General features: G+C 46.9%; 1 protein-coding gene across 1 annotated transcript in view; it reads right to left on the reverse strand.

Moving 5' to 3' along the window:
* Positions 1-9,729: 9,729 nt before the first annotated feature.
* Positions 9,730-15,000, reverse strand: part of nppcl2 (natriuretic peptide C-like 2) — a 6,120-nt gene continuing 849 nt past the window's right edge. Inside the window, exons 2-3 of the mRNA XM_061710274.1 lie at positions 12,219-12,321; positions 9,730-10,379 (exon numbers count right to left, since the gene is read on the reverse strand). Coding sequence (XP_061566258.1) covers positions 10,092-10,379; positions 12,219-12,314 — 384 coding nt within the window. The 5' untranslated portion in view covers positions 12,315-12,321 and the 3' untranslated portion in view covers positions 9,730-10,091. The remainder of the gene's footprint in view (positions 10,380-12,218; positions 12,322-15,000) is intronic.

The following is a 15,000-nucleotide window of genomic DNA, read 5'->3' on the forward strand; positions in this document are numbered from 1 at the left end:
GTCGACATGTTTAGGTACATCCCGCTGGACACGTCTGACTGCAGTCTGCACATGTTTGGGGGGTCCGGCTGAAGGAGCTGGAAGCAGAGCTGACTTTGATTGACATGTGGTGGGCCTGTCCCCGTCAGCTTCCTAGGCGACAAGGCTGCCACCCACACAAAGAAAAATGGGCTCAAAACCGCTTTTCAGGAACCAATGGGATCCGGACCCAGGTGGTCCGTAGAGCAACCTCAGACCTGGATCCGTAGAGGAACCTCAGACCTGGATCCGTAGAGGAACCTCAGACCTGGATCCGTAGAGGAACCTCAGACCTGGATCCGTAGAGGAACCTCAGACCTGGATCCGTAGAGCAACCTCAGACCTGGATCCGTAGAGGAACCTCAGACCTGGATCCGTAGAGGAACCTCAGACCTGGATCCGTAGAGCATCCTCAGACCTGGATCCGGACCCCGATGGTCCGTAGAGGACCTGCAGGGCAGGTGGGTAACATGGAAGGTCGCTGGTGCACTGAAGAGGGTCTGGATCTGGTCGTTGAGAGAAGGACCTCTTGTAAATCCTCAAACAGAAAACGTTTTCCTACATGATTATTTAAAGTGGTTTAGTTATTTATTTCTTTTTTCATTTTCATTTTCGCCGGCGCGGCAACGGTAAAAACATCAACCCGTTTAATGTTGCTTCACACCAGTGGCGGCTGGTGCTAACAATTTTTGGGGGAATATACCTTGGCATACATAGGGGTCACGGTGAGGTACAAGCTAGGTACAATGGGGAAAAAAGAAAAGGTAGAAAATAATATTTTGGTCCTTTAATTTTGAAAAATGTAACCATCCAACAATGGCTTATTGGTCATAAGTTTTAGTGAAGCAGTTCAGTTATGCTGCAGTGGAAAAAGAAAACTGAACATAAAGTAGGGGTTTAACATTTCAACAACTCCACTGTTATTTTGTTTTTTTCTTCCTGGTTTGGGTTCAGTTTATTTTACGTATTAGAGAGAAGAAAAACATGAACATTTCCATTGTTCTGTCTGGAAGTTATATTATTTGAAAAGATAACATTCCTTTCTTTTATTGATCAACAAATATTTCAAAAGCAAGTGTTATTTAACCTATTTAAAACAAACGTAAAAATCTGGTTTGTGTAGTTCAGTTAGATTTTCTGAAAAAGACGGGGAATGAATTGTCCATCACATTAGATTAAAAAAACAACATACGGCTTCCGGTTGGTGAGCAGATGGAGTAGACGTGTTTCGTGAGTGCTCCCGTGAGTGCCAAACTTTTTAAACCACCAAGCCCTCAAACTTTCAAACTTTTTCCTTTAAAAAGGATTCCCTGTTGTTTTTCTTTTTTTTTTGTCTCGAACGAGCCCACTTACCTCCGAGATGGCTTCGAAGAGCGGCAAGTCGGGCAAAAAGGACGATGCTGGTGCTGTCTTAACCCTGGCGGCCATTACCACGTTGCTGGAGGAACACCGAGCTGCCCTGGCCGCCGAGTTCAAAAATACTTTCAGTCAGCTCGACTCCAAACTCGACCAAACGCGGCTCGCGGTCGAGGACCATGGCCAACGGGTTTCGTCTCTTGAACTCGCCACAGAAGACCTCAGCCAGCGAGTTACGGACCTTGAAGGCATCTGCTCGACTCTACGGGATGATAATGCTCGGCTGAAGGCTAAGGTGGTGGATTTGGAGAGCCGAAGCAGAAGGCAGAACATCCGGATCCTGGGTTTACCGGAGTCGACCGAGAGCGAGTCTCCTACGGCTTTCTTCTCCAAGCTGCTGTGTGAGGTGTTCGGGAACGATACGCTGCCGTCACCGCCAGAGATAGACAGAGCGCACCGCTCCCTCGCCGCCAAGCCGGCCCCGGGACAGAGACCTCGTCCGGTCATCCTGCGCCTTCACCGGTACCAGACGAAGGATCTCCTCGTGAGGGAAGCGCGCCGGAGAGGAAAGCTGGAATATCGCGGCCACCCCATCCGGGTCTTGGAGGATTACAGCCCCGAAGTTGCCAGCCAACGAGCGGAATACAGCGGAGTCATGTCGGAGCTCTATCACCTGGGTCTGAAGCCGGCTCTGCTCTTCCCCGACCGGCTCCGGCTCACGCTGTCCGGGGGGGCCAGGAAGTGGATCGGCTCCGTGGATGAGGCGCGCAAATTCATCACGAGTCGCAGCAAATCTTCAAACCCGCCGTAACGGGACTGTTGGAAGCTTTCACGGTCCGCCCTGCAGCCCGGTGTGGCTCACTGACGCTCACTGATTTTTTTTTTTTTTTCTCTCTCTTTTTTTGACGTGAGTCACTTTATTATTCCTGAGGGGAGGGTGAGTACCCCGCGACAACTGTTTTTTTCAGTCTGGGTGGTGAAGAGGGAGAGAGAAAAAGAAAAAAAAAAAAAAAAAAACGAATAAATGAAAGCTTTTCCGATTTACCTATAAGTTTTGTAATAATTGTAAGCTGTTAACCTTACTTTTATGCTGCTTAAGTCGGAGGTTTTATATTTTACATTTTTGTACAAATATTTCTGGGCTCATATCGGGACCTCCAGGTCAAGATTTGAGAGGGTATTTCTTTTTTTTATTTATATCTACACGTTTTAAGGTGCTAATATGTATACACCCATGATACGGGAGCAAAAGCTATTAGTGTGTAGGACAGGAAGATGCGTTATTGCACTTTGTTTGTTTTGAAGAGCTTGCTGCTTTTTTTTAATTTTTCTATAGCAGCTGTCTTAGTTGGGGTGGGTGGGTCGGGGGGATATGTCACTGCCAGAAACTTTGCATTAACTCTTTTCAACTCATTACTTAATGTGGGTCACATTCAACCTCCTTTCCGTTTTTTCTTTTTTTTTGCCTAGGTCATTGTGCACACCTCCTAATTTTTCTTCTTAGATATTATGAGTAGATACTTGAAGCTGGTGAGCTGGAATGTTAAGGGTCTGAATCACCCTGTTAAAAGGAAGAGGATCTTCTCACATCTAAAACACCTTAAAACAGAAATAGCCTTTCTACAAGAAACTCATATTCGCAGTTCTGATAATAGCCGCCTGTTCCCGAGGTGGTCAGGGCAGGGATTTCACTCCTCCTTTCAAGCTAAGGCCCGAGGAGTTTCAGTTCTGATCAGTCAGGATGTTTCATTTGAGCAGCACAATGTGATTTCTGACAAGTTTGGTCGCTACGTGATCGTTTCTGGGAAATTATTCAATACATTGGTCGTACTTGTGAACGTTTATGTCCCTAATTCAGATGATGCAGTCTTTTTTGAACGACTGTTTTCACTGCTCCCTAACCTTAATACATATTCTCTCATACTTGGTGGTGATTTTAATTGCTGGCTCGACCCAGTCCTAGACCGATCCTCTACCAACCCCGGCACAGCAAGTAAGTCAGCCCGTCTTATTCAGGCGTTCCTTTCTCACTACGGTGTTTGTGATGTGTGGCGTTCTTTACATCCATGTGACAGAGAATACTCCTTTTTCTCACAAGTGCACCACACATACTCGAGGATTGATTATTTTTTTATTGATAATCAACTGATTCCCCTGGTTCATTCCTGTGCTTATCAGAGCATTGTCATTTCCGACCACGCTCCTGTGGTCCTAACCATGTCCCTTCCTGACCTACCTCAGAGAGACAGACAGTGGCGATTCAATTCAACTCTGCTGTCGGACACAAATTTTGTTAAATCAATGGAAACGGAAATAGCCTTTTTCCTATCCACGAATATGACTCCAGGAATGTCTAGTCTAATTGTCTGGGATTCCCTCAAGGCTTATCTCCGGGGACAGATTATATCCTACACTGCTAGGGTGAGGCAAAAATCTTATAGGAAGCGATCAGACCTTGCCCGCCAAATCAAAGAGGTCGATGAAGAATATTCTCGGACTAAATCCCCAGATCTTTACAAAAAGCGGCTAGAACTTAAAACTAAATTTGACCTGCTTACCACTCACCCAATTGAACAGTCACTTCTGAAAAGTAAAACCAGGCTTTATGTTTATGGAGACAAATCTGACAAATTATTAGCCAACCAACTTAAAGGCTCTAAGGCTAAACAAAATATTTCTAAGATTCGATTACCAAATGGCCATGTAACTACAGATCACTTACTCATAAATTAAGCATTCAGGGACTTTTATACCCAGCTATACACCTCAGAATCTCAGACTGATCGAGATGAGATTGCAGACTTTTTAAATAGTCTTAGTGTTCCCAGTCTTTCACCAGATCTAAGGAAGACATTAGAAGAACCGATATCCCTGATGGAGATAACTCGAGCCATTTCTTCACTGCAGTCGGGTAAATGTCCTGGCCCTGATGGCTTCCCGGTGGAATTTCTAAAGAAATTTTCTACTCTGCTTTCCCCATTGCTATCTACAGTTCTTTCAGAATCCTTCAGCCACGGTTCCCTCCCTCCTTCTTTTTCGGAGGCCTGCATCACCCTCATAGCTAAAAAAGGGAAGGATCCTACTGAATGCGCCTCCTACGGGCCCATCTCCCTCTTAAACACAGATGCTAAAATCTTAGCTAAAGTCCTAGCCCATAGGCTGGAGAATGCCCTCCCCACAATTATATCTGAAGACCAAACTGGCTTCATTAAAGGTAGGCAGTCTTACTTCAACACAAGGCGACTGTTCAATATTATCTACTCTGCCTCTGAGGCTATCCCTGAATGCATTGTCTCTCTGGATGCGGAGAAAGCATTCGACCGCGTCGAATGAGATTATCTCTTTGCTGTGCTGGACAGGTTTGGTTTTGGTCCGAACTTTGCTCTGTGGATTAAACTTCTCTATTTGTACCCAACAGCCTCAATTCGTACTAACTCTCAACGGTCAAAACCATTTAATCTGCATCGTGGAACCCGTCAGGGGTGCCCCCTTAGTCCCATGCTTTTTGACATGGCTATCGAGCCGCTTGCCACAGCGCTCCGATCTTGTGAGGATGTGTCCGGTATCTGGAGAGGTGGCAGGGAACATAAGGTCTCGCTTTATGCCGATGACCTCTTGCTTTTCATCTCTCACCCTCTGGCCTCATTACCCCCTGCGCTGTCGCTTCTCGGTCAGTTTGGGAAACTCTCAGGCTACAAACTGAATCTCAGCAAAAGTGAGCTTTTCCCTACCAATCTCGAATCGCATGCTTTAGACCTTTCCAATTTTCCCTTTAAAATCGTAAATGACAAATTCTCCTATTTAGGCATATCTGTGACAAGGAAACACAAAGACCTGCTCCAAGAGAATCTTATCTCATTGTTAAATGAGACCAAACAAATCCTTACACAATGGTCACCCCTGTCAATGTCTCTTGTGGGTCGCATCAATTCAGTTAAAATGACCATTTTACCTAAATTTTTGTACCTTTTCCAGACCTTACCACTCTTTATTCCTGGTTCTTTTTTTCAGTCCCTTGACTCAGTTATATCTTCATACCTATGGCGGGGTAAACGGCCACGTTTGAACAAGACTCACCTTCAAAAAATAAAGTCTGCAGGTGGTCTGGCCCTCCCAAACTTTCGTTATTATTATTGGGCTGCTAACCTGCGCTGCCTTGCATTCTGGTCCTTCTACTGCGACGGCGCTGACCGCCCTGACTGGGTGGCGATGGAGTTACATCCAACTGATGACCTGTCAATTCCTGCCCTACTCGGCTCCTCACTTCCACTTCCTTCACTTAAATCAATCAAAAACCCAGTGGTTAAACACTCTCTTAGAATTTGGGCCCAATTTAGGAAGTTTTTTGGCTTTCACAGCTTCTCTCTTCTTAGTCCCATTGCATCAAATCACTTTTTCAAACCATCCCTTGAGGACCCCACCTTCCAGGAATGGCACAGGAGGGGTATGATTCGTTTTAGAGATATGTTCATAGACGGCACCGTGGCATCTTTTGAGCAGTTAAGTAGTAAATTCAGCCTTCCAAAATCACATTTCTTTAGGTATCTTCAGGCTAGACATTTTGTTCTTTCCCAGACACCCAGCCCTGGTGCATCGATAGGCTTGACCACAGTTGACAAAGTTCTTGCCACAGACCCATTCAAAAAGGGGCTCATTTCGTCTTTCTATGGCATGTTGCTGGATCTTAGGAGTGCCCCTACAGATAAACTCAAAGCAGCATGGGAGCAGGACTTAGGGCTTCCCTTATCAGAGGATACCTGGGAGTCCATACTTAAACTGGTTAATACAACCTCCCTGTGCGCACGTCACTGCTTAATTCAGTTTAAAGTGGTACACAGGGCTCATATTTCTAAAGCAAAGTTATCCTCCATGTACCCAGATATTAGTCCATACTGTGTACGATGTAAAGTAGCAGAAGCCTCTCTCATCCACATGTACTGGTCCTGCCCATGTCTAAACAAGTACTGGATGGAAGTATTTCATACTCTCTCTCTGGTTCTTAAAATCAGATTAGAACCAAACCCTCTGACTGCCCTGTTTGGGGTCATGGAGGGAGGAAGGAAGTTAACCACTGCACAGGGGCACACTTTGTCTTTTGCCTCCCTTTTGGCTCGTCGGGCAATTCTGTTCAGGTGGAAGGATCCCTTCCCTCCTACTCGTGCACAATGGCTGGAAGACATCATGTCCTGCTTAAAACTGGAGAAAATTAGATACTCGCTTCAGCAATCAAATAAGTTCCAGAAAGTGTGGGGACCTTTTCTAGAAGCATTCCAGACCCTGTGAACTATACTTCATATTTCTTTTGTATTCCTAGTGCAGGCTTTTGATGTTAGAATGACCTCATATTGTGATTAGTAATCTGGCAGTGACATGGGAGGGATTAGTTTGATCTGTAGTTTGTTTTTGTTACTATTTTATATCTTTTCATACTGCTTAATTGTTGACATTCAGCATTTCACCTTTTCCTTTTTTACCTTGTGAAAATTTTAATAAAAAGATCTTGAATTAAAAAAAAAAAAACAACATACGAGTATGTCACAATACTGATCGCTACGGAAGAGTATTAGGGCCAGGCAGGACAAAAAATATTTGAGAGGGGCAGATTTTTTTTATTGTGCACTTAAGAAAATTGAAATGTCGAGAAAAAAGTTGAAATGTCGAGATTGATGTTGAAATACAATTTCAAGAATAAAGTTGAAATAAATAAAGAGAAAATCTGTTAAATTGCCGCTCTGACGGCCCGCCCGCGGGCTGTCCAGTCCATATTCAGTCCATAATTTACAAAACAAGGTTATTTACAAATCTTACAAATCTTGTACAAACCTTACAAATCTTGCTTAGAAAGCTAAAATTCTTGTGATTCCAGCAATATAAACCATTTCAGTATATATCATAGCAGCTGGTATATATGGACAAACAAACAAAGATATGCGCAGATGACGCAACTCACCGATGACGCCTCATAGAACACGTCTGGTCAAAATTATTCCCACAAAAATGTCCAAAATACATTATTATACCAGTAAATATCCACAAAAAGCCGCTGCTTCATTGGAAACAAGCCGGATGATCAACGTGTTGTTGTTCTAACCGCGCGGTGCACGTCTCAGCCAAGAGATCTCGGTCTTAAAATGGAGTCTGCACCCTCTTCTTTGGATTGACACCTCATCCGACCATACAGGAGCTTCCCTGTCCCCTCCACCGACTTCATAGCGAATGAGCGCTTGTATGGAAATGACGCGCATGTCCAGCTTTTGTCATGAAAAAAAATTAACCAATTGGAGCAATCATGCTGATGACTGGCACATTGTATAGCCAATGAAATGCTGAAAACAACGATATGCGGCTTGAGGGGGGGTGGGGATAAAACCCACAGCGGGAAATTCAATTCAGAGTAGTGAAATCACTGCTCGGATCAAACGTGCGTCCGTGTTTTGACTCTTTATATGTATTTATATATATTTCCGCAATATTGATAGTGAATCTGGATGTATGATAGGATACCTCTAAGTGTCAGCTTTCATTAGATGCCAAAATTATGACTGTATGTTGAAAGGTTCAAGAGTTATGCCCATGCTTATCCAAGTGTCTTTTTGGCATCTCCAAATGGCCATTTTTGGAAAGGTTTAGACTTAAGGCTGAGTTATGGTTCTGCGTCAAAACGACGCCGTGCCTATGCCGTAGGGTACGCGTCGACGCGTACCACACGTCGTCACTGACGCCGTCACTGACGCCGTCACTGACGCGTACCTCCCAAAAATTGTCGAGGCGACGCAGACCACACGCAGACGAGAGGGCTGTGATTGGTTCGCTTGGTAGCAACGCATTTCCGGTTTGAAGCAGTCGTGAACTTTCAGCGCTCTTTTCTTGTGTGATTTTTTTTTGTTTTGTTTTTTTGCACAATAGTTGTTCTTATCTCTTTGATTCACTGTGATTGGAAAAAGTCAGATAAACCATTCAGGAAAAGATCGCTAATTAGCAATCACGGGGGGTACTGCACCGCTGCGAAATGAAGTGACGGAGAAGTCCGAAGGGTTCACGGCAGCGGCACGGTGACGGCGTAGGCACGGCGTCGACTTGACGCAGAACCATAATTCAGGCTATAATCTTACAAAAACATGTGTAAAATACACATTTTTGGTGGTATTGTTATCAAATTTGAAATTGCACTAGATAAGGCTTCATGCTGTGGTCTCATTGTGTTTTCCAGCTAATAAGTCACAGATTCACTCATCTGCAGACATCTGATTACAAAACAAATTTCTGGCTGAAATAAAAACCTTCTATTTCAGTGTGTTCAAACTTAGATTACTCAACTTACTGCTAGTAGCGGTTACAGTGATTCTGACAGTTGGGGGGAAAACTTCAGAGTGTTACCTTTCAAACCAAAAACCAGACCATGTACTTCAAACGGTTCAAGAACAGCTTTCAATTTACTTTGGGTATGCCTTGGATAGGCGTTTTAGTCGACTTTTACAGGAGTGGCAACATTAAATAAGATAGAAATAAAAAAAATATATATTTTTTTATTGAATACTTCATTATTATTATCATTATTATTACATTTATTATTATTTCTTTTTTTTTTTACGCCCTGAAGGTTCCCCACTGTTGGAACCAAATAAATATTCAAACAACATTTAATTACTATTGGCAGTCACCCAGAGACTGAAAAAACACCTTCTTTTAATAATTTTATGCATCTTACAGCATGTTTTTTATTTTTATTTTTCATCTCTTGGACAGAATGATGAAGACACTGACAGAAAGGATGAGTTGGTTTAATGCAGCCTGCATTCCGTCAACAGACACGCCTACATGTGTGTCACATGATCGTCTCCCGCACGCCATGCGTCTGGGGGCGCGGCAGCCGTGCGTCTGGGGGCGTGGCAGCCGTGCGTCTGAGGGCGTGGCAGCCGTGCGTCTGGGGGCGCGGCAGCCGTGCGTCTGGGGGCGTGGCAGCCGTGCGTCTGGGGGCGCGGCAGCCGTGCGTCTGAGGGCGCGGCAGCCGTGCGTCTGGGGCGTGGCAGCCGTGCGTCTGGGGGCGCGGCAGCTGTGCGTCTGGGGGCGCGGCAGCCGTGCGTCTGGGGGCGCGGCAGCCGTGCGTCTGAGGGCGTGGCAGCCGTGCGTCTGGGGGCGCGGCAGCCGTGCGTCTGGGGGCGCGGCAGCCGTGCGTCTGGGGGCGCGGCAGCCGTGCGTCTGGGGGCGCGGCAGCCGTGCGTCTGGGGGCGCGGCAGCCGTGCGTCTGGGGGCGCGGCAGCCGTGCGTCTGGGGGCGCGGCAGCCGTGCGTCTGGGGGCGTGGCAGCCGTGCGTCTGGGGGCGTGGCAGCCGTGCGTTTGAGGGCGCGGCAGCCGTGCGTCTGGGGGCGCGGCAGTCGTGCGTCTGGGGGCGCGGCAGTCGTGCGTCTGGGGGCGCGGCAGCCGTGCGTCTGAGGGCGTGGCAGCCGTGCGTCTGGGGGCGTGGCAGCCGTGCGTCTGGGGGCGCGGCAGCCGTGCGTCTGGGGCCGTGGCAGCCCGGGGTCACAGTCACTCGTAGGACTACCAGAGTCTTCCTCACGACGAAGCTGAGGGGGTCCTTCACTACTAAGTCCAGCATGAAACCCCCTGCTGGATCAGGGGATCCTGCAGGTCAGAGGTCACGCAGGGTCAGCTCGGGGTCACCTATGGTGACGTCATCCAGGAGTCGCTGGGTTGCTACAGTGGCAACGCCGCGTCCCTCAACAGCCCAGGCCGCTGATGGAGCCGATGCGGTCCATCTTGGTACCGAAGCAGCCGGCCCCTCCCACCATGGACTTGGGGCTCCGCCTCCTGGCCTTGGCCTGGCGCCTCAGGAAGTCCCAGAGGAGCTGGGGGGCCGCCTCCCGCCGGCCGTCCTGATCCACGACCAAACCCCTGGAGCCGGTGGCGGGAGCCGACGGTCTGGCCGAGCCTTCTGTGATGTCATCAGAGGGGGGCGGAGCCAGGAGGAGAGCGGCGAGGCGAGAGCCGAACAGCGAGCGTAAGATCTGAGGAGACAGAACACACCTCTTGAGATCCGCTGCTTTCGACCAGAGCCGGCCCAAGGCATAAGTGAACTAAGCTGCTGCCAGAGGTGTCAAGTAACAAAGTACAAATACTTCATTACCTTACTTAAGTAGAAATTTTGGTTATCTATACTTCACTGGAGAAATTATTTTTCAGACGACTTTTTACTTTTACTCCTTTACACCTACATTTTCACGCAATGATCTGTACTTTTTACTCCTTACATTTTAAAAACAGCCTCGTTACTCTATTTCCTTTCGGCCTTTAAAAAAAAACTATCCAGTTAAATTACGCCATCCATTGTGAGTGAATTTGGTTGTGGTTGTTTCAGATGTTCTTGTCCAGTTTTGTTCTTACATCCGTTCCCTCAGATTCCTGCAACTAAACTTGGATGTTCATTCCAATAAAGGTTAGGATAAATGATAACGTGCCTCTGAAGTTTGACTTTTTGCACCATTACAATACTTATAGGCAACTAGTCATTATATCTCCTGCTCTCTGAAACACATGTTAATGCTCAATAGTACACATATATGGTTCTTTAATATATTTGCATTATACTAAGATGCATTCATTTTCAATGGCTTTTGTTCCTTAATGGCTTTTTCCCCCCTTACATTACTTTTACTTTTATACTTTAAGTAGTTTTGAAACCAGTACTTTTATACTTTTACTTGAGTAAAAAACTTGAGTTGATACTTCAACTTCTACAGGAGTATTTTTAAACTCTTGTATCTATACTTCTACCTGAGTAATGAATATGAATACTTTTGACACCTCTGGCTGCTGCTTAGGGCCCGTGACCACTAGGGGGCCCCCAAGAGTTAAAAAAATAATAATAATAATAATAATTTTTTAATGTGTGAGTGATGATTCATACATTATCAAAGGTATGTTATTGTACAGAAACGCAACAATTAATATTATTACATAAACAATATTATGTTAACAGACTAGAGTAGACGAGTGCTGGCATATTATTTTTCTGTTTTTGTACATTTTAATGAATTCTTCTATGGAGAACATATTGACGAGGTACTGTTTATCTAGATGTAGTGATTTTGATTATAGTTTTACTTAACTTAATTGTTGTTGTTCCACTTCAAATTGTTCTTGCACATTGCTGTTGCAGTTTATTTAAAACCAAAAATAAAGTAGATAATGTGTTTACAGTAAATGGTTTATAAATTATTTATTTGATTTTTTGTTTCTTTTAGTAGGCCTACACTGTAGATGACACTCAGTATCACATTTAGTACTATATCACTTTAAATATCAAGTGTAAATCAACGCCAGGCCGCTCTTGTAGCTTCAGATTAAAAACCATAGATGGGTAAAAACATGCCAGGCTGACAATAGGAGGATGGAAACAACACTGCTGCAACTGTGCATCTCTTTGACCTTTTATCTGTTGTTTCTCTGTGTGGCCAGTAGGGGCAGTTGCTGACTTTGTAAAATATGAATTGAAAGATTTTTCTGCAAGTTTGTTAATCTGTTGTCTGCTTCCATGGTCTTAATCACTGTGGATTACAATCTAACTAAAAAAAAAAGTTCTTACATCTAGTTTTACAAGTGTATTTGTAATGACAGGGAAGAACATGAAATAAGTTTATAGTGGGTGTGTGAATGATCAATAATCAGTATTATTGGCAGTAATAGAGGGCCCCAAAATCTAATTTTACTTAGGGCTCCATGGAGGCTTGGGCCGGCCCTGGCTGCGACCACCCAAACCACAAATCAAGAAGTGGTCACATGTCTCCGTCCCAGCATATCGGACTGGTGCGCTCTGCTGTGAAGAAGATATGATGGTTTCCTCCCACCTGTGTGTCTGCTTCAGGTAACGACCTCGTCTCCACGGCGATGGAGAGGAGGAGGAGGAGGAGGCTGAGAGGAAGGAGACGTGAGGAGGAGCTCATCTTTGTTCTGAGGGGAAATAAAACAAAGGCATCAGCATGGTAGCAGGTTGAGCAGCGCCTCCTGCTGGCTGGAGGACTGAAGGAACCACCACAGAACCTGCAGAGAAGCACACCTGGGAACCTTTCCGTAGCAGGTAAATGTGGACCGGGTCCGAGCTTTCTGTCCCGTCACATGACCTTCCTCGTCTTTACTGTCATTGAGTGCGTTTACATGGGAAGTTTAATTCCTCTTTAATTCAGAATTAAATTTAAATCCGATTTAAAATGAGTAAAAATGACCATTTAAAGGAGCATGAGGCAGGATTGAGGCAGGATTTATGAAAAACATTCGTATACGTTTTAAGTTTTCTAGTAATAATGTCAGATGAAGCGTTCCAAACCAAAAAGAATGAGCCCTCTAGCATATCTCTCCGTTGCCGTGAACAGGCTGTGTGCTGCAAAATGTGCTGCAATTGTGACTGGAATTTCCCGCGCTGTCCTGCGGATGTGACGTCACATGACGCTGCATGCGCGTTCTCCCCGTTCTCCCGTGCCGACTTCGCTGTTGGCTGCAGTACCCAAGATGGCCGTCGTGTCGAAGGGTGGCGCTAGAGAGTCTCATTTCTCAAAAGGAGCCTCATGCTCCCTTTTAACACCTAATTCCGAATGAAAATGGCCATTCCGAATTACAGTAAACTTAATTCCGAAGTAAGTGGCTGGTTTAGGGTGCAGTAGGAGTTTCCAGGGGTCTAGCAGGAGTTTCCAGGGGTCTTGCAGGAGTTTCCAGGGGTCTTACAGGAGTTTCCAGGGGTCTTGCAGGAGTTTCCAGGGGTCTTACAGGAGTTTCCAGGGGTCTTGCAGGAGTTTCCAGGGGTCTTGCAGGAGTTTCCAGGGGTCTTACAGGAGTTTCCAGGGGTCTTGCAGGAGTTTCCAGGGGTCTTGCAGGAGCTTCCAGGGGTCTTGCAGGAGTTTCCAGGGGTCTTGCAGGAGTTTCCAGGGGTCTTGCAGGAGTTTCCAGGGGTGCTGCAGGAGTTTCCAGGGGTCTTGCAGGAGTTTCCAGGGGTCTTGCAGGAGCTTCCAGGGGTGCTGCAGGAGTTTCCAGGGGTCTTGCAGAAGTTTCCAGGGGTCTTGCAGGAGTTTCCAGGGGTCTTGCAGGAGTTTCCAGGGGTCTTGCAGAAGTTTCCAGGGGTTTTGCAGGAGTTTCCAGGGGTCTTGCAGGAGTTTCCAGGGGTCTTGCAGGAGTTTCCAGGGGTCTTGCAGGAGTTTCCAGGGGTCTTGCAGGAGCTTCCAGGGGTTTTGCAGGAGTTTCTAGGGGGGCTGCAGGAGTTTCCAGGGGTCTTGCAGGAGTTTCCAGGGGTCTTGCAGGAGTTTCCAGGGGTCTTGCAGGAGTTTCCAGGGGTCTTGCAGGAGTTTCCAGGGGTCTTGCAGGAGTTTCCAGGGGTCTTGCAGGAGCTTCCAGGGGTCTTGCAGGAGTTTCCAGGGGTGTAGCAGGAGTTTCCAGGGGTCTTGCAGGAGTTTCCAGGGGTCTTGCAGGAGTTTCCAGGGGTCTTGCAGGAGTTTCCAGGGGTCTTGCAGGAGCTTCCAGGGGTCTTGCAGGAGTTTCCAGGGGTCTTGCAGAAGTTTCCAGGGGTGCAGCAGGAGTTTCCAGGGGTCTTGCAGGAGTTTCCAGGGATGCAGCAGGAGTTTCCAGGGGTCTTGCAGGAGTTTCCAGGGGTGTAGCAGGAGTTTCCAGGGGTCTTGTAGGAGTTTCCGGGGGTCTTGTAGGAGTTTCCAGGGGTGCTGCAGGAGTTTCCAGGGGTCTTGCAGGAGTTTCCAGGGGTCTTACAGGAGTTTCCAGGGGTCTTGCAGGAGTTTCCAGGGGTCTTGCAGGAGTTTCCAGGGGTCTTGCAGGAGTTTCCAGGGGTGCTGCAGGAGTTTCCAGGGGTCTTGCAGGAGTTTCCAGGGGTCTTGCAGGAGCTTCCAGGGGTGCTGCAGGAGTTTCCAGGGGTCTTGCAGAAGTTTCCAGGGGTCTTGCAGGAGTTTCCAGGGGTCTTGCAGGAGTTTCCAGGGGTCTTGCAGAAGTTTCCAGGGGTCTTGCAGGAGTTTCCAGGGGTCTTGCAGGAGTTTCCAGGGGTCTTGCAGGAGTTTCCAGGGGTCTTGCAGAAGTTTCCAGGGGTCTTACAGGAGTTTCCAGGGGTCTTACAGGAGTTTCCAGGGGTCTTGCAGGAGTTTCCAGGGGTCTTGCAGGAGTTTCCAGGGGTCTTGCAGGAGTTTCCAGGGGTGCTGCAGGAGTTTCCAGGGGTCTTGCAGGAGTTTCCAGGGGTCTTACAGGAGTTTCCAGGGGTCTTGCAGGAGTTTCCAGGGGTCTTGCAGGAGTTTCCAGGGGTCTTGCAGGAGTTTCCAGGGGTCTTGCAGGAGTTTCCAGGGGTCTTGCAGGAGTTTCCAGGGGTGCAGTAGGAGTTTCCAGGGGTCTAGCAGGAGTTTCCAAGGGTCTTGCAGGAATTTCCAGGGGTCTAGCAGGAGTTTCAAGGGGTCTTTCAGAAGTTTCCAGGGGTCTTGCAGGAGTTTCCAGGGGTTTTGCAGGAGTTTCCAAGGGTCTTGCAGGAATTTCCAGGGGTCTAGCAGGAGTTTCAAGGGGTCTTTCAGAAGTTTCCAGGGGTCTTGCAGGAGTTTCCAGTGGTCTTGCAGGAGTTTCCAGAGGTCTTGCAGGAGTTTCCTGGGGTCTTGC

Source organism: Cololabis saira, chromosome 20 (assembly GCF_033807715.1).
Source record: "Cololabis saira isolate AMF1-May2022 chromosome 20, fColSai1.1, whole genome shotgun sequence".
In the NCBI taxonomy this organism is placed as follows: domain Eukaryota; kingdom Metazoa; phylum Chordata; class Actinopteri; order Beloniformes; family Belonidae; genus Cololabis; species Cololabis saira.